General features: G+C 40.9%; 1 protein-coding gene across 1 annotated transcript in view; it reads right to left on the bottom strand.

The window, feature by feature from the left end:
- Window positions 1–249: 249 nt before the first annotated feature.
- DOK6 (docking protein 6) overlaps window positions 250–27,210 on the bottom strand; it is a 521,007-nt gene continuing 494,046 nt past the window's right edge. Inside the window, exon 7 of the mRNA XM_075585441.1 lies at window positions 250–888. Within this exon, the coding sequence (XP_075441556.1) occupies window positions 598–888 (291 nt within the window). The 3' untranslated portion in view covers window positions 250–597. The remainder of the gene's footprint in view (window positions 889–27,210) is intronic.

Here is a 27,210-nt window from a genome sequence, read left to right as displayed (position 1 = left end):
TCCATGAAGAAAGTACCGGCACTCCATAAGACTTGCGGAAAATTAAAACACTAGTCGAACCACCTAAATAGATATTGATTGCATTTTTGCAAGATCTAGTGCCAGTACTTTCTTCATGGAAAGCTCTTTGTTGCATTGTTATCAGTCAGGTACACATAACAAATATAAATCAATATAGTGTACAGGCAAAACTGATCTATTGTTCTTATATGCTCACAGGAAAAGGTCTAATATAGAATAGTTGTCATAACGTGCTGTCATGGGATTAGTGTGCCATATAACACAAACAAGTTTTATTTTTTAGTCATTAATACTTTTGCATGCAACTCATGTAATTATATCACAGCAGTGTTACTGTGCAACTTTAAGTCAGCAGTTTAGCTACAGTAGGTGTGTACAGCATTCCATTTGTAAAAAAAAATGTGTCATGAAAGAGACCCCCCTCCCACCAAAGTACATGACATGAAATAGACCCTGACACCAGCTAAACTTCTGGTATTAACAATTTGCATTGTAAAGCACTTTACTCAAAAAACCCTGCTTCAAATTGCCTGTAAAAGCTACATAGTGATTTGTCATTAGTCTCTTTAATGATGGCTAAAAAAAAAATCCATTGTAAATCTCAGAGTTCCCACTGAGGTTGATGACAGTTGATAAATTGAAATGAAAAGAAAACAGCCAATTGAAATGAAAAAAATAAAAATTTGAATGAATTCTGCTCAGCGTGAAACAAGCTAACAGGGATGATGCTTTATTTTTAACGCACTTGCCTTGTAAACTGTAGATCTCACCAACGCTGTTCTGTCTAGTGATATGATGCCAGTAAGCGCTTCGAGGAAGTGATATTGACTTGGATAGTGTCATTGGTTCCGTCAAGCTAGTTTGAAGCTGAAAGAGAATATACAAATGCAAGGTTAACCATCACTTCCATAATTTGATCATCTAGCATCTGTTTTCTTAAAGGCAAAACAGTATAATCTGTGTGCGATGACTGATTTATACTGTAACTGGCACTGGATCAGGGCACCCTTCGAGGGCAGGCTGGGGGGTTTATTCTGGTGGCTCTGGGTTGTGGTGGGCCACGGGGAGGGTAGGAGGATTCCTAAATTAATAATATATCCATTTGTATGTATGTCCCCTCAAACATCCCTTCAAATAAATTAGGCAGAGAAGCCTATGTTGAAAAATTAACATACCAAAGGTACCCTGGGAGATATGCTAACATGTGTACAAAGTATATTTAAATGAGTCGCACATCCTAAAATCCAATCAATCTAAAGGCCCTTGTGATAAAGGGGTTGCCAGTGTCAGATCCAGGATTAAAACTCACAATGCTGCCATTCATACTGTAGCATTCATTGAACCAAACCACATGCTGGGAACTCCACTGTCACATATCTCTTAGGTGTCTCACATGTTTCAGGTGTGCTCATTTGTTTGCACAAGAAACATTGAACTGTCAACCAGAAAGTGGAAATGGTCTGCTTTAAAAGCAACAATACTACTTCCCCCCTTTTTACTTTCTTTTTTTCTTATTTTAATATGTAAAGCATGTCACAATTTATAATTCTACATTCTTACCTAAGCTGGCAATCGTTTGGTGCTCCTGTTATAAATCTTTAAAAATCCTGATTGTGCGCCTAACATATTAGTGGCCTTTCAGTTTCAATCAATCCTTCAGTCAGTGTAACAGCAGCTACAATGTATCCTTATTTTACTAAGGTAACATTATTAGTTTGAACTCAAACTGCTGGGAAAATTGAAAACAAATGATCCCAAACAGGAAAGTGTTGCAAATTTCTTGCACTGCTTGGGAGGTGGGCTAAAACCTGCTATAGAAATTAAAGGATGGTTTAAAACTCATTAAAAATGACAGTAGGGGTTGAATAAAAAAATAAAGTCACATTATCTAATACTACAGAACTGATTTATAAAAAAAACCTTATAACATTTCACATGATTTTCTGCTTTAAAGTAAGCTAAGTGGAGGGGGCTACAGGTGTGAGTAGTAGAGCTCAAAAGTATTAACAACAGAATATCCCATCGTCTGTGTTCAATGTTAGGCTGCTGCCCAGAATGGTAGAGTTGTGGGTTCTAATCCTGTTGGGTCAGTACCTGTTGGGTACCCCATTCACCTCGAGGGCTTTTAGACTGGTTTAAATGATATAATCTAGCACAGGGGGGCGCAAACTTTATTCCCTGCGCCCCCCTGCCGGCTGTCCCCTCACTCCCGCGCCCCCCCCAACCCCAACTTACCCGCGCTCCGGCGTAATGACGTCACGTTGCCATAGCAACGTGACGTCACATGACCTCGCAGCGTCATTTTGACGCCGCGTTGCCATGGTGACGCAGGAGGAAGCCGCTGGAGCCACGGTAAGTTAGGTTTGCAGAGGCCCTGCAGCTCCCCCGGCACTTAAATTAAGTGCCTTCGGGAAGCGCGCGGGGCCTCTGTAAACCCCGCGCCCCCCATCGGTAGTCTTGCGCCCCCCCTGGGGGTCGCGCCCCACAGTTTGCGCACCGCTGATCTAGCATATATTCTAGGATGTATGACTCATTTAAATATACTTTGTATATACATTAGCATATCTCCCAAGGTACCTCAGTTATGTTTATTTCACCACCACCAATCAGAAGCTTTATTTCAGGCCTTGGATGGCGTTAGCACCACCTTCAGGTCATTCTGCTTCAAATTGGGTGGTTTGTCATGTAGAATACTGTTTTTTTCACACATTTCATTCTACTTCTTGTGAACATGCAGAAACATGCGGTTTGGCAATGACAGCTTCAGAGCTACTAGAATAAGCCCCTGCTGTATATGTGGGAATATTTGTATACCTTGATAATGTATGCCACAATTCGGATGAATGATATGAACAAGCCAAATATAATAAGGTCCACTAAATATATTGGGAATTGCTGGATAAAAAATACAGCTCCTGGGGATGCCTTGGTTCAGGATATATTTAGAAAATAAGAACATGGATTGCGGCTTAAAAAGAAGTTATCATTTAATTCAGTTTTTCACTGAAAATATCCCAGACCATTATGACCTCCACATTCTGAACCTGTCTAATACAAAGATGCCACATTGTAGGAAGCAACAGTGGAAGGCAGACATTGTAATGCTAACACAAATCCTAATGAGGTTATACAAGTATACTGTAACTAAAATGTATCTGGGGTGTAATATTAGTGCATTATACTGTATCCATGTTTTGGGCAATCTGTAAACCTGCAGGAAAATATAACAACTTATTTGTTATTTAGATTTTTAGCAAATCTACCCTTTTCATGTTTTTCTAATAATATCTGGTAATTTAATAACAAAATATTGTCTATTTGATTTTAGGCTCTAGTCAGCATAGAAATGTCCAGTAGTAATATATTCAGGTTTTTATGTCTCTTCTGTCTTAGCTTTTAACTATTGAAGATCTAGTTTCCCTGCACGCATTGAGCAGAAGCGTGATTTATGTATTTTCATTAGAGATGTATTATGATAAATGATTAGGTATGTGACACACTGCCTTGATAATTTATTCATATTAAGGGAGTGTTCAATGAAGTCCATTTTGTTTACATGGCATATTTTTTATGTGTATTATGATAGATGCCAAGTCAATTTATAAATTGAGTAATATTAATTAACGAGAAAAAAAGACACTGATCTCCACTGCACTCACAATGAAAGCTGATTAAGTCAGGTCGACATTTAAAACATTTATTCTTACAGAGGTGGAACAATGGCATAACATTTCAGGGTGTTCTCCTTCATCAGGTGCAGTGCACACCCACATCACTGTACCTGACAAAGGGGACCACCCTGAAATGCTGTGCAATGGTTTTACCTCTGCAAGAATAAATGTTTTAAGTGTCAACCTGACTTCATGATCGCGAGTGTCTGTTTTCTCAGTACTTGGGAGGCATCAGGAATTCCCTTGACTCTTGCAGCGGGTGAATAAGGACTATGGGCCTCATGCAGAGAGCAGCGAGAAGCTGTGTTTCGCCAGTTTGCAGCGAAATATTTCATCAAAAAGTAAAGGACTGGCGCGAATGAGGGGAAAAGAGAGAAAAGCGCAATTTTTTTTTTGTTTGAAAAACGCGCCGCGCGGTTGGCGAGACCCTATATTTCTGCAGTCTTTTAAACCGCCGTATGCAGAAAGGCGCGATCGCCATCTAGTGGCTGTTCTCGCCATTAAAATGGAGAGAAATTCTACTATTTGCTCCGCCAACTAAAGTTGGCAAGAAACAGGAGGTCGCCGGCTATAGGAAAGAGAAAAAAAATGCGCGATTTTTTTTTTCCCTTTCAGCAGCGCGCATCTCCTTATTTAAAATTCTCCACATGCAGTAATAGTATAAATAGCTGATTTCGCCCATTTCTGCATATGGAGAATAAAACTTTCAATTAAACCAACCTTTTACTCCCCTCTCCAATTTTAAAAAGCGCTGCTCTCTGCATGAGGCCCTATATGTGAGTGCCACTATCCATTTGTAGACTCTATAATAATAATTATTATTCATTGGAAGAGAACGTGCAATAGAGTCAATTTTGTTTATGCAGCTATTTCTAAACAAATATTTATCTTTGTAATGGTTTCAAATTTCCACCATATATATATTTTGTTTATTGTGATTATTTCCATTTTTAAATGCTTATTTTGTATATGTTTGTTCTCTGACATATTGAAATGTTCTTGTTTACAGCATTGACTTTAGTGTTTTTGTGCAATATATGAAACTTACCTTGCCCTTATTCTGTAAGTCTGTTCCTATTTCCTGTTCTGTTTCACATAAGCAGATGATGTTCTATGTTTAATGCTAATAAAATTAGCACACCTGTAAAATATCTACAGTCTAATAAATCTGTGTTGTCTTCCCACCACCTAAATTAGTGGATAACTATCAATAGGACAAAATTGTAAGGGGTAAGTGGCCCCAATTAACCAGTGCTACAGAGCATATGTGACCCACAGTAATTGTAAAGTAAATGTTTTTAACTGCGTTTTAAACCGGATCACTTGGTGTGGTATTGCATGCTTGAGGCTATATGCATTAAACCCCTAGATGGCACAAGGTATAACAGAGGTGTGCAGAGTTGTAAGTAGGGAGTGTTTGGACCCCCCCTTGACCTCTGCAATTTCCCTGAATTGAATAATCTTGTATGCCTGGGGTGGCTCTCATTTAAGCAGCAGGTTTACTCACATGCGGTGTGAACGCCGGTTCTGTGTGCTCCATGGCTGACAAGGGATGCAGAGAAGGTGTACCTGTTCCGGTTTGGAAGGGGTGTTTCAGCGGGCACCACGAGGCAGAAAAAACGTAGCAACTGCTGGACTGTGCTGTGATGTGTCCTTTATTAAAGCATGGTTAAAAAGAGGGGGGAAAAAGGATGCATCCTTTTCCCCCCCTCTTTTTAACCATGCTTTAATAAAGGACACTTCACAGCACAGTCCAGCAGTTGCTACGTTTTTTCTGCCTCGTGGTGCCCGCTGAAACACCCCTTCCAAACCGGAACAGATAACTATCAATAGTTTGATTTCATTCTAAAAGTTTAATAGTAGCCACCTTGGGGCTTGGGGCTTGGGGCTTTTTAACCAACATAGCAGGATGTTAGTAACTATATTGTTGCAATTTTTCTTAACATAAAATGTACTGGTGAGATTCACAAAAAAACAGTGTAGTGTTACAATTGACTGTTCTTAAATTAAAAAATCTTGCAAGATTAAACAAAAGCAAACATCTACGTAGACATAGGGGCCAAGATATCACTGAAAAATATATAAAATAGTGTGATAAAGTGAAGGGCAAAATAGTGGAGAGGAAATACATTGGAACAATATTTTGGGGGGATCTCTAATGATCTTAATAATGAATTCCAGTCTCTCAACAGGCAGAGAAAACGATACATCTCAGGCTTCCCCAAAGGTTTTCGCTGGATAACGAAAAACTTACCTTAGCTAATGGCACTCATCTGTGGAGTGTTGGGTATATAAACTGCCGGACTGCATTCACTCTCCCCTCTCCCTCTATTGCCTGTGATAGGTTATGACTACAGATGTGCAAAATGTTCACCTAAGACCACCAACCAGGCCACAAATTTGCCTTTTTTTCATGAAAAATGTTGCATTAATCTCTGCCGCAATAACAAAACTTCACCAAGTATTAAAAGTAAATCTCCATTGCAACTTGTCATTGTTCTTATATTTTTATACTTTTCTCTTCAATGAGCCTTACTGACTACAGAGAGACCATAAATAGGGCACGCACCATGTGGCTTGTGCTGTTGTAAGGGGACTATTTGTTAAAACAAATACACACATAGTAGACTGTGAAAATAAAAAAGTTATATACATTAAGCATGAGAGGAGGGTTAAGGAAGGTTGCATGGTAGTGATGATCACCAATTCCATGGCGGTGGAATGAAAATATTACTAATGAGTGGGACCTGAGAGAAAAAACTAGGATTTGTGACTTAAAAATCATCAGTTGTATTTGAGCCCCAGCAGCCTACTAGTAATAAATTTAAAAAAAAATACTAAAAGGGAGATTTTATTATCGCCGTCATCATCCAGCAAGTCACATGTCATCATCCAGCAAGTCACATGTCATCATCCAGCAAAAACTGTGTGTTTATAGCACTTCTCAAAGTGGCTCAACTGGATTAGCCATCCATACAAGGGTAAGCAGACATGTTGTTGATGTGAGTGAGAGGGAAGAACATAATTCTGAATGTACTCATACAATAGAAACACCAGTTAAGCACAGTCAGGCTGATGTAAAGTTCCATGACCCCAGAGATAAAAAAAGAGTTGTAAGACTCTAAGGAGTATATTTAAAGAATCTAGACAGGCCTTAACCTCTAGGTTGTCAATGACAGAGGCATATTTCTTAGGAATACGTGCAGGAATGGATGAGAAAACTGGTTCTTGCTTTTATACTGAAGGACTCTGAGGAGGTGGGTGAGAAATTACACAGTATTACACAACATTAAACTGTTGAACTGGAAGAGGATGAAAAGGTATCATCATGATGATGATGTACAGAAAATTGTATGACTGTTGCCACAGTTTTTCCAGTTCATAAGAGTCTAAAAGATACTATTGAAGGAGAATAAATACTGCTTGGTATGAAAATGCTATTTTCCAGAAAAGTCAACAAAATGTGTGAGAGAGAGGTAAAACTGTGGGATGTGACTCCAAAAATGCATGCAGCAATTATGAAAATTGCAAGAACAACACAGTGTGTGGATGATGCTAAATTTTTAAAGGTATAATAAAAAGAAGGTTGGAACATGTTTAGAGGAAGGTGACCATGATGGCAAGAACGGCTTGCAAGCCGGTAGTAGCCATTGCATTAGTTTCCAGGGATATGGGAATAAGCACTTGAGATGCATAAAGAGAACAGTGATTTTAAAAGCCCTGACAGAAATAAAATTTGCCAGTGAATATATTGCAAAAGCCTTATTTGATGTAGTGTGGTTAGCAGCAAATTCTATGGCACACTCTGTAGCCACTATGAGAGCTTTATGGTTGAGGTCTTGGTTGGCAGATTCCACATCAAACATTTGTTTTGCGCTCTGCCAGTAGCAGGTGAATTCCTCTTTGGGAAAAGATGGAATACTATTATGTTAAAAATATTCCTGGGGAAGGAGTTTTTATCTTCCACAAAGGAGGAGATTTAGATGCCCATATGGTACCAGTAGCACAATCAGACTGAGCAAATTGGGCACCTTTATAAAGAATACCAAAAGAATCATATTCAAATTGGATCAGACCAAATTGCATTCAGAATGAATAGGATGTTGAATATTAATTGTCATCTACTTAAGAAGGAGCTATAAAAAGGGCATGGTCTGTGGGTCTACAAATGTGTCATGGGCTTTTACCTTGCCATGCCTGTTTTGGCTCACTCTCACTCCCTGGACCCATTGCCTCTAGGGTGGTAGTGGTGAGTGTGGTTGAAGGGAAAATTCTACAGAGGGGAAAGGATTAAGGACAAACACGTGCAGCAGGAAAACTCCCTGACAAGAATGTATAGCAGAATAGGACTGTAGAGCACGCTTGTGCCTGGTGACTGGGATGGTGACCTTCCCCTTCTAAGTCATGAGGTAATAGAGATGGCGGCTCTGCATTAGTGCTCCAGAACAGTTTCCTCACATCTGCTTCAGTGTTCCAGAATAGTTTCCTCACATCTGAAGGAAAAAGATTATGCAGAAGTCTGCCAGTGGTGCCTCTCCCAGACATCATGGTTGTTAATCTGCATACATTTTTCCAGTGTGGTCATGATGCCATTGGGTGAAAATTCAAAGATTTATCACACCATGCAGGTGGAAAACCAGCCCTATGTGATTCTAGCAGGCTCAGGGTGGAAGCGGGTATACCAGCCTGGGGACTACGACATCAATATCTGGTTGATCGGTGTACTCATCCACCTCACCATCTCCAGATTATTCCTCGCTAGGCTTAATAGCAGAGCCACCATTACCACCAATGTCAACCTCCCCACCATCTTAAACAATGTCTTCGGCACCTGACATAGTCTATCTGTCACCAGTCACATCACTGCAATAACTACCTTTCCCAGCCATAATTCATTCAGGTTCCTATTGAGTCTCCTCAGCCACTCCCTCACTGCTTAGAGCAGAAGCAGCAGCAGAGGTGCTGGGTTTTGCAGCTTAAGCCAGGAACAGGAACACTGATTAAAAGCCACTATTATGAGGTTTCACAACAGGCTTGAACTGGGCCCGTGTCTGGAAACACTATCAACACCTGCATCCTCTTCTGCAGCTGTTTATATTTACACATCTGTTTAAACAAAAGCTGTGCTTGGGTTGAGGAAGCATCAGTCACTGCCACAACTAAGACACTAGAATCAGAAGTGGATGTTGCTGTTATTGGTGGCATTGGCATAGTCTTGGTCTCCAGAATAAGGGAAGGAGAACAATTCTCATGCTAACCTGTCCCATCTAAAACAGAACTGTTTCCAAATACTGAGTTAAGGGAGGTGGAACAACCACCTGTTCTTTGACCAACTCAACCAATCCTTGTTCCAAACAGTAGAAGCTGAAGACTCCTGAGTCACGCACACCACAGGAGGTGAGGCCACAGTAATACTGCTGTTGTTACTAGTAACAGTAACAGGTATATCTACCACTACTAGTGATGATGTGCCTGCCACATTAACCAAATCTGATATACAGTTGGCACACCCCTTCTTCAGTTTCACTGGAGGGGCCGTACCTCTCCTGTCTGTGTGCCTCTATCACTCCATATAAAACAAATATATATATATATATAAATTCAATACAATTGTGGCCCTGCTTCCTATCGAACGCAGGCCGCTACTCGGTACTGTATCACCTGTAGGCTCGCAGGGCCTAAGTCTCTGTCACGGAGAGCCTGGGTTACTCGCGCAATACTTATAATGGGTGCAGCGCCTCCACCTGCGACAGCTCCCGCCAGAGGGGGAGTGGATCTTCGCAGGACGTACTGTATACACGATAAGTACCACCACACAGCAGGATACCTTAACCAAACGACTTAACTTTCATGCAATACTGTACACATATATGATATCAGCACACTCCCTAGAAGAGACACTCTACTTAGCGTCACGGCAGACGCCAACTCTCCCGGGTCCCTCCACCGGGTGATCCCACCCCGTGTCCGATCCCCTTTGGATAAGTCCTCCCACCCTCAAGTGAGTCAGAATAGATATGTATGTGTGAGTGTGACTGCGCAGCCACTGTGTCCCGAATGAAATGATGGTACCGTTGGTGCACTTGTAGAAATACCTGCCGAGTACTCTGGTACCCGGTACTGCTACAATCTTCACAAAGGCTCCGCTGGATATAGAAGTCGTCCTTCCACTCGCGTGGCGGTCCAGGGCGATCCCACCCGGACGCGCGGCGACTGGCTAGAGGGGTCTGAGCCCAGACCTCCCACCAAGTAGAACAGTCCTGCTTCCGATGTTGTGGCACTAACGGGGATCAGGAACCTCACTATGGCAATCCCTAGCTCCGCTTGTCTTTACGGGGACTCAGGGCCTGACTGGGCCTGGGGGCAGGCGGCCTACGCAGGGGCGGTTGTCCTCCCCTACTCCGAAACTCCGTCTCCTCTCCTGCCAGCTCTGAAACAACGTGCGTGCAACCCCCTCCTCTTCCTCTCCAAACTCTCAGCCCATTGGCTCAACTCTACCACGAGGTCTCCGCGGGGCTGCTGGGACCAGTGTCTCGCTACCTCCCTCCAATTAGCACTCTCCTCCTTCGCGGGCTTTGGCCAACACTCTGCGCATGCGCAACCTCTGTCTGCGTAGGTCTATACGGATGCCAACCAGAACATGGCGTCTTGCATGACGCGGAGCCTCTGTATCGGAGTACTCTCTATGCAGCGCACCCTCCCCCAACATCAAGGGTGAGAAGGGGGATCCCGGCTACACAAATATTTATAATTAATGCAAATATAAGCACCAATAAAAAAATAAAAATAAAAATGAAGATTAAAAACGGAAAAGGCGGAAAACATTTTAGATACAGTATTATATAGTACCTTTTTACCTTTATCTGTCTCAATTTCTCTCTCTCCTTTAGATTTTTTTTAAATTTATCCTTTTATTCTTTCTGATGGCTCTGTATGTGTACTTTCATCAACCCACATCACACCCCAGAAAAAGGGGAAAACCTAAAAATAGTTTAAAAAAATAAATAAAAAGAAAAGGTTTAAACACAGCTTGATTCGATTGAAATATAGAATTGGGTGGCAGACACAACAAGAATCACCTGGCCCGTCTGGTCTGCTCATTGTCCTATCTGCTGTAAAATCTCAGATCCTATTTGATCCTTGGTTTTCTTTTATATACAGTATAGGATACCCTTATTTGTACCAATCATTTTTTAGCTTACAGCCACATCTGTGGAGAAGTTATTCCACAAGTCCAAAGCCCTTTCCATAAAGAAGCACTTTATCACATTTTCCCATGGCCTGCCTTCCAGTTTCAGAGAATGACCCCTTGCTTTAGCACTACTATTTATCTGAAATATGATTCCTTCTTTTAACTCTCCCATTAGCGAGATGCTTTACTTTAACGCTGGCACATTATTTAACAGTAGCGCTATTTAAAATAATGGTGAAGGACATAATGCACACTTTATTCAACGTGTTATTTTGCTTGTTACTTAGCGATAACAGGTGTAATAATATCTACTACATCTTTGTTGAAACCCTTTATGTATTTGAAAATGTAAATCATGTCTCCCCTCTCCCTTGTATCATAAGTTGTACATATTAATGTCCTTCAGTCTTCCCTGAGAAGCAGCAGAAAGAGAAATGTAGTGATGCCTAACACCTTTCCCTATACAACTTAACATTCTGCTGGCTTTCCCCATTGGTTTGTTACAGTACATTACATTACTTGCCTACTGTACTTTTAAGTCAGCTGAAATAATTACTCCCAGGTCCCTTTCCTCTATAGTGGTTGACATTTTAGTGATATGAATCCTGAATTATTTTGCACTTTTGGGCATTAAATTGTAGTTGCCATGCTCTTGACCATTCCTCCAATCTACCCCATCATTAATTGTCTACCCCTCTTGATTGTCAACCCTGTTGCAGATTTTTGTATCATCTGCAGGAAGATAGACTTTACCTCCCAGATCAGTTGTTATATCACTAATAAAGTTATTAAAGAGCACCGGTCAGAGCACAAATCTCTGAGGTACACCTCTAGTCACCTTCCCATCCTCTAAGGGTACTCCATTTACCACATCTCTCTGTTACCTATCCTTCGACAAATATCTTATCCATTCCACCACCTTAGAATCCAAAGCCAAGCATTGATACATGTTTATTATTATTCTATATGGGCCAGTGTTAGAGTCACATATAGATTAATGAAATGAATCCAATCAGATATTTAAAACATTTTTGCAGATCCCTCATGCATAACATGTGTGAACTACTACAAGATGACCCATATACCCGAAGAACAATGTACAGCACCTTCTTGGATTTAAATCTGAATAATATTAAGATATTACTAGATACTGGAGATGGGCAAAGTCATAATATGTTTTTTCAACCTTGACATTTACAGCAAAAGACACTCCTATTGCTGATAACATAATTGGAGACCTGAATAGTGCCACAATTTTTTTTTTTTCAAACTAAACATCACAGCATAGTAAAAATAATTAGAACTTGATTTATAATGATGGGACAATTTTGCATGCTGTTGAAGTGTGCTCAGGATATGGTAGAAGAACTCATTTCAGGTTTATCAGGCCCGATGGTATACTTGTCTATAATGCTGACTAAAAAGCATGATGTTTATCTTTACATATATTTAGTTAAAACTGAACACTAACAAATGTTGATATAACAAACTGTATTGCATTCTTAAAGGACTCCATTTTTGATTAACCCCAAATAGTGAATGATATTAAGAATACACTGACTGTGTGACTGACAAGTGGTAATGTACAGTATGCATTTCTGTACTGTACTTGCACTGAAGCCTAGGAGTCAAACATAGATGAAGCACAGGGCAGGTACATCTGCTCTTAATAATAATTTTAAATAAACAACAGTAGTGAGTCATGCAGCTCTACTGTAAAGATGTTGATGTGTTGTAGATGGTTAATAGCATTAGCAAATATAGTTAATGTGCATGATTTATCTTCCTAAATCAAAACAATGATTTAAGATATACAGTTCAGCAAATGTATTGCAGGTGGTATAACTTAATACTGATTTAAATTAATTGTCCTACTTATCTGAAATCTGTTAGCGGATATTTTTTGTACTGGATTGACATACAGTGACTGTTACATTACTTAATTCAGTGTATTGGCTGTGATGTAACAGAAATTAAACTACTTCTGAGATTGGTTCAGTTTTGCTCCTTGCTGCCAACATGCTTGTTGCAAGTGTTGGCCCCATACATACATTCACAGATGTTTTAGAAGCCTAGTGTAAAGGAAGTGGATGTAATTTTAGTGCCAGCAAGCACAAACCACCTTCATTAACATATTGAACATGTTTATCAAGCCACAACAGGGAAAAGGAAAATTAACTTTATTTAAATCCATTTATAATACAAACTCAGAGCTTTAGAAAAAAAGCTATCTAAAGAATGTTTAAAAAGATTAGAACTAGAAAGCAGATGGCTATTTAATTCACAGTACAAAGTACTCTTACATTAAAAAGTAAGATGCCCCTTCTCATATTGCCTATAGTCAGAAAACAGAATGCTGGTACAGATGTGTCCAGCATTACCGGAAAATACAAAAATGCTTAAAGGTAATTAGTTTTTGCATTTTCTCAATTCACATCTTTTGATTTGCATTATTTAGTAACATGAATATGAATAAGTAACACTATGGGGTCTATGCACTAAGCAGCGAAAAAAAGCAGTAGCCAGTTTTTGAATTCACCATGTTTTTGGCGTGTTAAACTCGCTGTATGCTAGAAGGGCCGAATCCCAGGCGAATGAATGCACCACCACCATTTGATAAAATGGCGAGTAACCTGTGGCGAAACGGCTGTCTGGCGAGAAGCTGCCGAGAAGCCGTCCCCTGCCGAGATATGTCTGCAGCAGAGAGAGATCCGCCGCTCTCTCTGCGCAAAGATCGGCACATTAAAAATTATTTTATAAACCATTTTTATTCATACTGTAGATGTGCAGGGGGTCTCCGGAGATGAACCGCATTGTTTCAGGTCCGGGGACCCCCTGCTTCCCGAGATACAGGCCCCTTTATGAGGTGCCGTAATCCCTCTGCATTTAAATGTCCCGATCACATGACCGCGGAATGTAAACAAAGCAGAGGGATACCGGCACCCCCTAAAGGGGCCTGTATCTCGGGAAGCAGGGGGTCACCGGGCCTAAAACCAAAGCGGTTCAGCTTCGGAGACCCTCTGCACATCTACAGTATGAATAAAACACCCATATCAATAAATAATCATTCCTTACCTTTGTAGCTATGTGCTATGGTAACGAAGAAGCATAAATATATTTTTAATAATACTGTACAGTGAGCAGGGGGTCCCCTGAGCTGAACCGCATTGCTTTGTGGACCAGGGACCCCCTGCTTCCCGAGTTACAGGACCCGGTATGTGTCATTGGGTGGGCAGTGTCGCTGCCATCTTTATAGCGTCCCATACGCGACGTTCCCGCTATAAAGATGGCGTCGACACTTTAACCGATGCCTCAAACCGGGGCCTGTAACTCAGGAAGTAGGGGGTCCCTGAGCCAGAATTCAATGAGGTTCAGCTCAGGGGACCCCCTGCTCCTGCACAATATTATTAAAACACATTAATGCTGCTCCATTACCATAGCGGATAGCCGCTAAGGCAATGAAGGGGTTAACGCATAATAGCATGTTTATTGGGGACAATTGCCCCCAATAAACATTGCAATACACAACATACAATACAGTAATGGGCAAAATTACTATTATCCACAAATGGATAATAGTGCAGTTGTCCATTTAAAATACATAAATAACAATAAAAACATTAAATACATATAGCACTCACCCATGTCCGGCTGCCACGATGAAGGCCATCCTCATTTTCATCCTGCTAATGCCCCATCCGCTTCTGCAAAACAGAAACAAGACTAAAAACATCGAATGTAATGTCCCCTAACCCCTTAATCACCATAGCGGTTAGTAACCGCTACAGTCATTAAGGGGTTAACCCACCCTCACCCACCACTCGGGAGGCCTACATACCCTCCCCCCAATAACCCCCCCTGTGATGCCTAACCACCCTCACCCACTACCCACAAGGGAGGCCTACCCACATACCCTTGGGGCCAATACCCCCTCCCCCCACCCCAACACATACAGTACAATAATGTGCCAAATAACTATTATCCAGATAGGGATAATAGTTATTTGGCCATTATTAAACACATTAACTAGCATAGTAAAATAAAGAAACTTCTACTGACCTCATCAATAAGAAGGCCCCGTCGCCAGCATAATCCTTGTAGTCCGTTGACAAAATAATACATAGCCAATACATTGCAATTACATTCACATATCAATGAACCCCTTAATCACCTTATCGGATACTAACCGCAAAGGTAATTAAGGGGTTAAGCCACCCTGGCCCGATACCCACCCTTCACACATTCCTTTGTACAGTGGCTTCATCATGCAAATTTTTTTTAAAATACTATATATATATATCATACGATACCGGTTGCAACACGACATCAAGGGACAGCACACAGGTAAGTAAATCATGAATTTTCTATATTTGATAGAAGATACAAAAACCGACGTTTCGGTCCCCCAGTGGGAGCTTACCTTGAGAAAGGTCCCACTGGGGGACCAAAACGTCGGTTTTTGTGTCTTCTATCAAATATAGAAAATTCATGATTTACTTACCTGTGTGCTGTCCCTTGATGTCGTGTTGCAACCGGTATCGTATGGTCTGTTATTGCTTTATGGGATAAGCACCAAAACCTATTTACTTGCATATGGTGTGCCGGCTGTGCATTGGATTCTATATATATATATATATACAGTGGTTGACAAATCACCAAAAAATCTACTTGGCACACAAAAAATCTACTCGCCACCTAGTACCAAACTTGTGCTGCTTGGGCCAATATTTACTCGCCCGGGGGTTAAATCCACTCGCCCAGGGCGAGCAAATGTATAGGTTTGTCGAACACTGTATATATATATATATATATATATACACACATGATGAACCAATATACAAATAAATGTGTCAGGGTTAACAAAAACATGCTTAAATAAAAAATATCACTTCTCTATAACATCCACAATGAAATACAATGCTATTTCCTAAACAAATCAAATGTAATCATCCAATCTAAAGCATCAAATGCCAATCAAAAGCCTCAAATGCCACTCAAAACATTGCATTTACATTGTATACATGATGCATAAAATCAAAGCAACATGTAAACGCTGCAAATCAATGTTAACAATACAATATTCCAAAGAAAATAGCAATACATCAAAAAAAGTATACTATGTAATCCAATAAAGTCACCATCAATCAATTTGCATACATTAATTACATTCCAAAATAATTAAAATAGCATCCATACCAATTACACAATTAACTATAGCAACCGTTAAAGAGAACAAGTTACCATCATACAAAATAGAAGGACACCAAAAATAACATATACAAAAGCAAGCCTCACCATGACCTAAAGTACAGCATACAAGCCCAAAAATTACATCTATCTAATTATAAAATACATTCAACACACATCTATGCATAGCAGCATAGCCAAAATCATTTAAAATAGTGCAAAACAAGCTTTTCAAACACAATCATGTCTTACCCTGTATGTATATATCTCTCTAGACATACATACATAAATACATACAGTGGCAAGAAATTATGTAAAAAAAAACAAACCAACACATGTAAAAAGCAAGAAAAAAACAAGTTACATAAAATACATTTCTTTTCTTCACTTACCATTACTTGACCCACTCACCGACTCCCGTTGAACAGCTTACTCGCGAACCAATCCACGCACAGGAACCCATAAAATAATAAACCAGAAAAAAAAAAATATTACACTAAAAATCCAAAACATCCACGGGTCTTCTAGTTGTAATCCATCCTTATCTGTATTCTTCTTTCTTTCAGCTGCGGATCTGTTCCGGTGTCTACTTACTGTCTGCTGCCACGCCCTTGTCTTCTTCTTCTTTAATTGTATTTTTTTTTTTTTTAAATTTGCATGATGAAGCCACTGTACAGAGGAATGTGTGAAGGGTGGGTATCGGGCCAGGGTGGCTTAACCCCTTAATTACCTTTGTGGTTATTATCCAATAAGCTGATTAAGGGGTTCATTGATATGTGAATGTAATTGCAATGTATTGGCTATGTATTATTTTGTCAACGGACTACAAGGATTATGCTGGCGACGGGGCCTTCTTATTGATGAGGTCAGTAGAAGTTTCTTTATTTTACTATGCTAGTTAATGTTTTTAATAGTGGCCAAATAATCTATTATCCCTATCTGGATAATAGTTATTTGGCACATTATTGTACTGTATGTGTTGGGGTGGGGGGAGGGGGTATTGGCCCCAAGAGTATGTGGGTAGGCCTCCCTTGTGGGTAGTGGGTGAGAGTGGTTAGGCCTCACGGGGTTGGGGGGTTAGTGGGGGAGGGTATGTAGGCATCCCGAGTGGTGAGTGGGGGTGGGTTAACCCCTTAATGACTGTAGGGGTTAATAACTGCTATGATGATTAAGGGGTTAGGGGACATTACATGGGATGTTTTTATTCTTGTTTCTGTTTTGCAGAAGCGGATGGGGCATTAGCAGAATGAAGATGAGAATGGCGTTCATCGTGGCAGCCGGACATGGGTGAGTGCTATATGTATTTAATGTTTTTATTGTTCTTTATGTATTTTAAATGGACACATTCACTATTATCCATTTGTGGATAATAGTAATTGTGCCCATTACTATACTGTATGTTAGGGGGGTATAGGGGTTGTGCCCATTACTATACTGTATGTTAGGGGGGGTATAGGGTTTAGCCGCTAAGGTAATGAAGTGACCTTTAAATGCATTTTTCCTGCCTCGGATGCATGCCGGGGGGCTCCGGTGCTGGCATTAATGGTATCAGCTCAGGAGACCCCGGCATCTATCCCAGCCAGGAAAAAGGCCAGAATTTTTTCTAAGTGCCGATCCGCCTCTCATCAGCAGCCTCTCACCATAAACTTGCCAACTTTCTGTGGAGTGCCGGATTCGGCATAAAAACGCCATTCTAGAGTGGTGAATAGCGGCGCAAAGCTACTCGCCACTACTAGAATACAGCGTGGCAGAAAAAATGTCTATTTGAGGCGAAAAGTGCCTTCTCGCCTCGCCAATGGCGGAAAACAAAAACGCCAAACACATTGGCGTTTTTTTTTATTCTTGCCACGTTTTTGCCCCTTACTGAATAGGGGTAGGCATTTTTGGCGTGAAACGGGCGAGAAGTGCCTTTCCGCCGCTTACTGCATGACCCCTTATAACTCAATATATTCCGGATATAATCCCATTTTCTCCCCCTATCCCTGCCACACCTAAGGAAAAGAAGAACATTACAGGTGCAAATCTCAGGTTGTGAAGAATTCAAACTCACCACTCTTGCCTCTTAATTTATTATATTTCCTGTTCCTATTTGTTCCTTTTAGATTGTAAACAGCTTAACTGGTGCCGTAATATGTATAAATATTTTGTGTTGTTGTCTTTAAATGTATTTGCATGGTATCTTATCAATACGTGACAACAATACTTGTAGGAAACTTTTGAAACTTCAGTGGCTGGTTTAAAAAGTAAATACAACCAGCTTTTTATTATTGTTATTATTATTATTATTATTATTTATTGCTACATACAGTCGTGACAACTATGTAAACAGCAGTACAAAAATAGAAAACTGCAAAATATGATGTAAAAGGCTAAAATATAATACATGTAACACTTCTTCCCCCTGGCCAACAGAAGAGAGCCACACCACAGTCTGTAAAGTCTATTCAGGTGGTACTCTGTGTCTTTGTTACCTTTTTCTCAGGGTGCTGATATCCGTGCAGGCTGGTATGGTATGGCAATGCATTTGTTTTGCCACGACGTTTCGTCGCTGTAGCCGTCGCCGGCACTATAAGCGCAGCCTAATGCATAGCATTTCTAGGATCAGAATTTTTTACCCACTCCTGGCCTTTAAGTAGTCCTTACAGTGATTATATCATTCTTAGCTCAGAAATCTGACTAGATGGTGTCTCATGGGTTCTGGAAAATTAAAGTATCTCTGAAAAGCTGAATAAATTACTGAATGATATCTGAATTACAGGGAAATTAAGTGACTTGCCACGGTAAGAAGTTAATACTAGGGGTAAGGGGGTTGGGGAGGAGGGAAGATTCCCACTTCAGCCTAATAATGAAATATGTGATCTGCGGTGCAGTAGGGACACTGGGAATATATAATAAAGAAAGAAAAAATAATCCCTGTGGAAAGCACTTACAGTGAGTTAGATGAATATTAGTATCAATAAAACCTTTTAATGGTATAGATTAAAAATAGTAGTGAAAGATGGGATTGGTAATATCAAATCCATGGCCAATCCCTTAAAACAACACACTAATGATTTATATTTGTCTAACACTAATGTACTGTAGCAGTAGTTAGTATTCTAGCCCTGATTGAAACACACATTCATCTCCACTGGAGTATGGTTAAATATAATGAAATCCTATTGGTTGGGGTATCTAAACCTGGTAGTAAAATCAAATCAAATAAGCTTTATTAGCATGACAAAAGAACATTTCAGTATTGCCAAAGCGTGAATAATAGGGGGTGGGGTACAATGATTACATAGTGCATGAATAATAGGAGGTAGGGTATAATGGTTACACAGTACATGAATTATAGGGGGTAGGGTTTAATGATTGCACGGTACATGGGTAACAGTTACACACAGGGATGTTGGAGTTAGTGGGCATCTCTCAGCCTGTGGCAGGTGCTGATATAGTGTGCAGCCAGTTCTGCTGTGGTTTCATCTTCTCCCAGGAGGATCGTTATTTTTTGGTTCTCTTCTACAGTATAGAATTAAAGTTCTGGATAAGAGCTGTGAGTTTCTCCAGGTGGGCACTCCTCACTTCAGAGTATTGTGTGCAATGCAGCAGGAAGTGTGCTTCATATTCTACCTCTCCTAGCTCACATCGCTGGCACAATCTCATCTCCCAGGGCTTCCAGTTCTGTCTGTCTGCCTTTTTCTATTTCCAGGCTGTGGGCACTTATTCTGTACTGGCCCATGTTCTGTCTCTGCTTTGGGTCTTTTACATTCAATAGGTAGGGTGCCAGGGTGTATTCTCTCTGCAGGCTGCGGTAGGTCTCCAGGTTCTTTGAGTGCTGGATATAATTTTCCCACCTAGTCACATTCTGCTTCTTCATTTCGCTGGCGATTGAGTTGATTTGTATTTTCGGCAGGTTGTTGACGGTTATCTAACCCATTGGGTGCTAAGGTCTGCATCCTGAGTATCCAGAATGTCTCTCTTTTGGAGAGGCTATTTAGTCTATTGCCTCCCCTCCAATGCACTAGAATGTGTTCTATACCTTTAAAATGATTAATTATTATTATTATTTATTTATTATTTATTAATAATTATTTATTCCCCCGTGGGAACCACCCGAGGCCCCTCAGACATCTGTGGGTCTGACCCGGGGCCCACTAGACATCCGCGGGCCTACTGTGGGAACCCCATTGTGGCCCACGGTGACCCACGGAGACCACCTTGTGGGCCATGGCGCCTGGCGGGACCCTTCAACAGGCCTCCAGACCCTGTGTGAAACATGATGCTGGTAACCTGTAGGTCTGTGAAGTGACCCGTCAGGCCCACCGGGGACTCACGTGGGCCTGGGGTATGAACCCTGTATGTAAAACAATAAATCATGTATTTATGGGGGGGCACAGGGGGTGGGTTATGTATTTAATAAATAGAATGATGTTTATTGTGGGGCAGTATATTGTTTTTATTGTGGGTACTGGGGGTGGGGGGAGGGGGTATTGGCCCCAAGGGTATGTGGGTAGGCCTCCCGGCTGGGTATTGGGTGAGGGTGGTTAGGCCTCACAGGGTGTGGGGGTTAGTGGGGGAGGGTATGTAGGCCTCCCGAGTGGTGGGTGAGGGTGGGTTAACCCCTTAATGACTGTAGCGGTTAATAAACGATATGGTGATTATGGGGTTAGGAGACATTAAATTGGATGTTTTTATTCTTGTGTATGTTTTGCAGCATCAGAGGGACATGGGCAGGATGAAGATGAGGATGAAGACGGCCTTCATCGTGGGTGCCTGTAAAATGTAAGTGTAATATATTTTTACTGTATTTATTGTAATTTATATGTATTTAAAATTCTCAAATGCATTATTATCCATATGTGGATAATAGTCTTTTTGCCCATTACACAGCGCTTTGGTGATGCTACAAAAACCGCAGCAGCGGTAGGCAATGGCAACTCACAGGAGAGCCCTAGATCTGAGAGAAGACCATCCTGTTCTATTGGCTGCCGTAGCGTCTGAGATTGGGAGCAGTCAATGGAGCTCCCAGCTGGAGGGGAGTGCACCCGGAAGCGCTGTGTTTGCACTGATCGGAGGAACCGCCAAGCGTAGCATTTCCTGCGGTCTTGTAGCATCACCATTGGACACTCACCCTCTGCCAGAATGCTGCCTGTCTGCCATATGCCCTAATCTAGGGCTCTCCTGTGAGTTGCCATTGCCTACCACTGCTGCGGTTTTTGTGCATTTAAATACATCACTGTTTTGCCTATAACCATCTTTTGAGTGTCATTTGTCAATGCTGCTTTTGCGGCAGTTGCTGCTGTGGTTTTGTGCATCATCTTACAACAGTATTGTGCCTACCATTATCTTCTGAGTGGCTTTTGCCACTGTTAATGATGCTGCAGTGACTAAGTGTTGCTTCTTTTCTATTCTACCACTGGTTGTCATTGCGAGTGATCTCACTATTATCTTGATACCTACTGATTATCATTAAGGTTTATTTTCTATACAGGGTTGCACTATCAGTGTGTGTTTTGTTTTTCATATTTCTCTACCGGTGAATTGCGCTCCCTGACTCCTTTCCCCTACACTGTACCCCAAGGATCAACGAGGAAGATCCAGCGAAGGTCGAGCTGCATTGTGCCACCGTCTGTATAAAGATTTTTTCTATTTCACACTGTTCATTTATTTTGTTTTACCTAAACATCTGTGGAAGCGCCTGGTGAATTTCTGACTTTATCAGTACTTTTAATGGGGCTGCAAATTTTAACATTACAAACGCTATAAATTATAACTCTGTCTTTTAAATTAGCATCATATACACATGTAATTATACATAGATTAATATGATATTGGTCATAAAATGAATAGATTTATTATCATATAAATAGATATATGGTTTCAATATGAATATTTTAGCATAAGTAAGGCAGACAAACTAGAAACTAACATAATAGTAGCATGGAGAGCTAACGATTAAAATTACCAGACAGAAATAAATAATACAAACCTCTTGCTTAGTCACTGTTACATAGTAGATAAGATTTAAATAAAGACATACCGTACATCTATCGAGTTCAACCTATGTTAAATTTAGATGACGGACATACACATCCTTTATTTGTAATTACAATATATATCCAGAAGAAGGGAAACAAAAAACCCAGGGAAACATTATCCTATTATGTATCATATGGAGAAAAATAAATTCCTCCCTCAATCCAGTAATGGCAATCAGATTTCTCCCTGGATCAACATCCTTCCTATGTTTACTTATTTGGCATATCCCTGTATACCTTTCCTTTCTAAAAAGATTTCTAACCTTTTCTTAAATATATATACCATCTACAAAATGTATCTGCCAGCACAGACTCCACGGGTAATAAATTATACATGTTAACTACCCTTACGCTAAAGAACCCTTTCCTTTGCTGCTGATGAAATCTCCTTTCCTCCAATCTCAAGGGATGACCCATGTCATTTGTACTGTACTTCGGAGGAATAGTTATATTGTAAGTTCCTATCATAGTGTTAACCCAGAATATATTCGTAAATAGTTATTATATTCCCTTAGGCACTTCTTTTGTAATGTAAACAAATCACATTTAGCTAGGTTATCCTCAAGTCAGACATTCAATCCCCTTTATTAATTTGGTGGCTCTTCTCTGCACTTTTTCTAGATCCATGTCTTTTTTATGGAGCGGGGCCCAAACTGTACTCCCTATTTAAGGTGTGGTCTTACTAAGGATTTACTTAAGATTTATACAGTGGCAAAATAATGCTTCCATATATACCCCATTTTATGCAAGATCATTTCTTATTTGCCTTTGCAGCTATTGCCTGATATTGTGTTGATCAACAGAGCTCTGGTAAATCCGGGCAAATAACGTGATATTACCTAATTAGGTAACAGACATAATTTTTCCTGATTTTAACGATATCCACAAAACCAAAAGAAAGGATTTGAAGATCTAAAAAATTTAGTGACTCCTGTGTGTTCTGCCCATAATTTCATGAATCGGAGGTGCTGACCACCCTGAGGCTCATTGCTTCAGGTCAAGCTGAGGATCATTGCTTTGTGGGTCAAAGTGAGGATCTTTGCTTCAGGTAAGGCGGAAGATCATTGCTGTATGGGTTAAGTGAGGAACATTGCTTCATGAGTCAAGTGAGGAGATTGGTACCACAGTTTGATGTGGAGAATGAGCTTTCATCCCAGCAAGAGTAAGAAACATATTTATTGATATAGGGTGCCTAATGATTGACAATGTAGCTATCTGTGCCCCGGTGAGGGCATAGGTAATCATAGTGACAATCAATGGATTTCATGTCTAGTGTTTGCTTTTATTATAATGGGATTTGTATTTTATTTTATATTGTGTAGGCTTCTGAATTGGTAAAACACTATTAGCCATATTTGGCTAATAGGGATTTTGCCCATTGCTGTGTGTGGTAGTTGCCCCAGGGAGGGGGGTTAGGACTCAAGAGGGGCATAGCGGGAGCAGTTAACCCTGTAATTATCATAACAGTTACTACCCGCTAAAGTAATTAAGAGGTTACTACCCAGTGGACAGTGTTTTAATGGTTGGGCATCAGCCCTTTATTGGATGTTGGTGCCACCTGGGGGGTGGGGATGGTGGGAGGGTTTACTCCTTCATTACCTTAGCAGGTAGCCACTAAGGTAATGAAACTTTGTTTGATTTTATTTGTATTTTTAGTACACAGTTGTAACGGGAGACCAGGTTAATTGTACACCTTTACCAGGATCATTCGTTGAGCAAAACAAGATAATGAAATAAATTGAGGTTTTTTCAAGAAATAGGCATGCACACAGTGAAACACAAAATACAGACGAAAAGCACACTTACTGGGGGATGAAAATTAGACTGTTCTAGGAGCAGGGAACTCTAAATAAGAGTTTTACCCAGACCAGGGCTTATCCCGAAATTCTCTGGTTCCCAAATCAGCGTGAAGATCCACATGCTACCGCTCCCTTCTCTTCTGAGAACTTGGACTCCTTTGACCGGGGTTAGTACCAAACTTCCTGGAACTAAAATTGGATTGCAATCCCATCCACGACCACTACATTCAATTATTAGAACTTGGCCGCCAAAACTGTGACGGACAGTTCCGTACAGACTTTTCTGAAGCCGGAGCTCTGCTATTCGCGCAAGAACACTTTTTAAAAGACCACCCGCACTTCTGGTGCTGGAAATCTTCCACCTAATTGGCTCAGGGGTTTCTTATAGTATTTGGGAGTTAATTCACAAAATACCACAGCCAATCAGAGCGTGGGAACTTTCTCAATAGCCAATCAGAGCAATGCCGGTATGGAAAGCCGGGTCTGCGGGAAATCTGAAATTAACAAGGGACATGCGCAAGCTTGCCACCTCCGTCCCTGACTATCTCATGCCACCCGCTGGGTCAGGCTCCTCCAGGTCTGGTAAGAAGCCCGCAAATAAAAGCCCTGACGACTGCCATTGATCCCAGGATGTGGGTACTTGAGCCTTTCCATGTTACCCAAATGGCTGGACCAATGAACTGAAGCAGAATATAACTATTACACAGGGGTGTGGAGCAGCTCCTATTGACAACCCCAGCTCCACTGAGCCCCTGCACTCTTTATTATGTCAGTTCAATCAATGTTCTTAGTGGGTCTAATATGTGCTGTATGTCCCTATATTTATGTGTGTCCTGTCCTATATTAATTTCTTTCTTTCACTCTCTCTTTTCATCTATAACTCTCTATTTACTGTGTCTATTTATTTAGCTATCAGTGTACAGTATCTGTATGTTCTCCTATTCTCCATTCCTCAGCTCTTCTCTAACTATCTTTTCTTTCTTGCTGTTTCTTCATCTTTCACACTTTTCTCTCCCACTTTTAATCTTTACTTTTTTTCCCTCTATAAATCTCTCACTTCTATTTTTTTTATACTTTTAGTCTCTGTTATTCTCTTACTCAATATATTGAGCCAATTTATTGAGCCCTCACCTTAATAAAGACTGCGTATGCGGTCAAAACGTTGGTAGTATTTGTTGCTAAATAAATCACCTTTTTTGCAAGACCATGGGCCTCATGCAGTAAGCGTTGATAAGGGAAATATGGCCATGTTATAGCCAAAATTGGGTTTGAGATTCAGTAAGCGCCGATAAGTGCTTCATATCGCCAGGTTTCGGAGCCGATAATTTGGTTATGGCCAGTCGCCTGCCGATAAGCCTGTTTTCGACACTGATCGCCACTTTTTTAAATCGGCTGGATTCAACAACAAAAAAACAGCTTATCGGGGCTGATCGGCACTACGAAATTGAGATGTTATGGCCGATTTCTCCCGCCAACTAAAGTTGGCAGTTTGGACGGGAGAACGATCGCTAAGGCTGCCGGAACGGCACTTAGAAAAAAAACATCTTCTGTACATCAATGGAAGTCAATGGAGCGGGGACGTATAACAGTATAGTACTGTTTACGTTTCATTGCTCACAATACAAGGGGGATTTGCATTACAGTGTGGGGGCATTCCCTGCATTGTGTCACAGCTGATGTGTCTTATTTGCATAACATTCGACTTTTACATGTTTGCAGCATTTGCGGGTCACATTACTCATCATGTGATGATGTGGCAAGGGAAAATACTATACTACACTCTTAAAGGAGAACCTCACATCATATCACACATTTTACTCAACTCAGCGACAATTATTTACATGATGTCACACATGTCACACATGTCACTCATACACAGTATATTCATCTTCCTTTACATTACACAATGCTTGTAATGTGACACGCATCTTTAAACGTTCATGTACATCTGTCTTCTCATGTTTACATATACTTTTGGGTCCTCCCTATTTTCATGACGTCACTTATTGGACGCTCAATCACATTGCATGTTTACATTGTAACCGTTGCATTACAAGCACTTCAACCTAACTTATACACACATGTACAGTAATTCATCATTGGGACACCTTGTAAACTCATTCTATACCAACTATCCTCCTTACACAAATGCATGCATATGCACACGACTATTCATTGTTGCCAACATGTCACAATAACATGGATAATTACACATGTTACACAAAACTTTTCCCACGTCAATCTCAGCCTTTTTGTCTCATTACATGACTGACTCTTGCGTTCACAAGTGTTACATGCATTGCACATGCAACTATTTATTTGCAAGCAATCTTTGTACAAAGCTTCACGTCACATCATTGCCAAATATCATCATTCCCTGCAGAATACACACAACAAATACTTAGAACAACAAGTGCACACAGCTTGCCACAGAAGTACTTTATTATGTTAATGTAACACCTTGCATTTTACTATGTCACCTGACATCATCACATACCTATTTAAAGGACGCACATTACCTGCTCATTCACAGCTACTCATTTCAAAATGTTGCGAATGTTTAGGAGACGGAGGAACATTCTTTTCTATGACATGCTTGATGATGAAGACAATCATATAGGGCAAGGGAGGGACACACCGAGGGACAGTGACAGTGACGCGGATACGACAGGGACAGGGAGAGGGACAGGCCGAGGGACAGGTAGAGGGACAGGAGATCAGAGGAGAAGACAGAGGAGACAACTTGTGCCTCGTCCGCGTCTGTACAGGGAGAGAACCCTGTTAGATGGGATGAGTGAGGAGGAGATTGTAAGTCGCTATCGTTTGAGTTCAGCAGCAATCTTATCTCTTTATGAGGAGATAAGGGGGGATTTAGATTTTTTCACAGCCAGAGGTCGTGCAGTCCCTGGGCTTGTTAAAATGCTGTGCTCATTACATTATCTTGCTTCCGCGTCATACCAGACAACTGTGGGCATAGTGGGCGGGGTCTCGCAATCTACATTCTCGCGGGCCTTGACCCAGTTTCTCTATGCACTCAATAGACGCGCTAGGAATTATATTCATTTTCCTACAGAGGCGACAGAGTGGCTGGAAGTCAGGACTGGCTTTTATAATATAGCAGGGATACCATGTGTGCTGGGTGCAATCGATTGCACACATGTTGCTTTGATTGCACCTAGTCAGAGTGAGCATGTGTACCGCAATCGGAAGCACTACCATTCACTCAATGTACAGGTGGTATGTGATGCCACGATGAGGATAATGCATGTGGTACCCAAGTTCCCTGGTTCCAGTCACGATTCCTCTATCCTGAGGAACTC

This window comes from Ascaphus truei, chromosome 2, assembly GCF_040206685.1.
Source record: "Ascaphus truei isolate aAscTru1 chromosome 2, aAscTru1.hap1, whole genome shotgun sequence".
Taxonomy (NCBI): Eukaryota; Metazoa; Chordata; class Amphibia; order Anura; family Ascaphidae; genus Ascaphus; species Ascaphus truei.
Note: the sequence above shows the minus strand (reverse complement) of the source record. Positions and strands in the feature narration are given on the sequence as shown.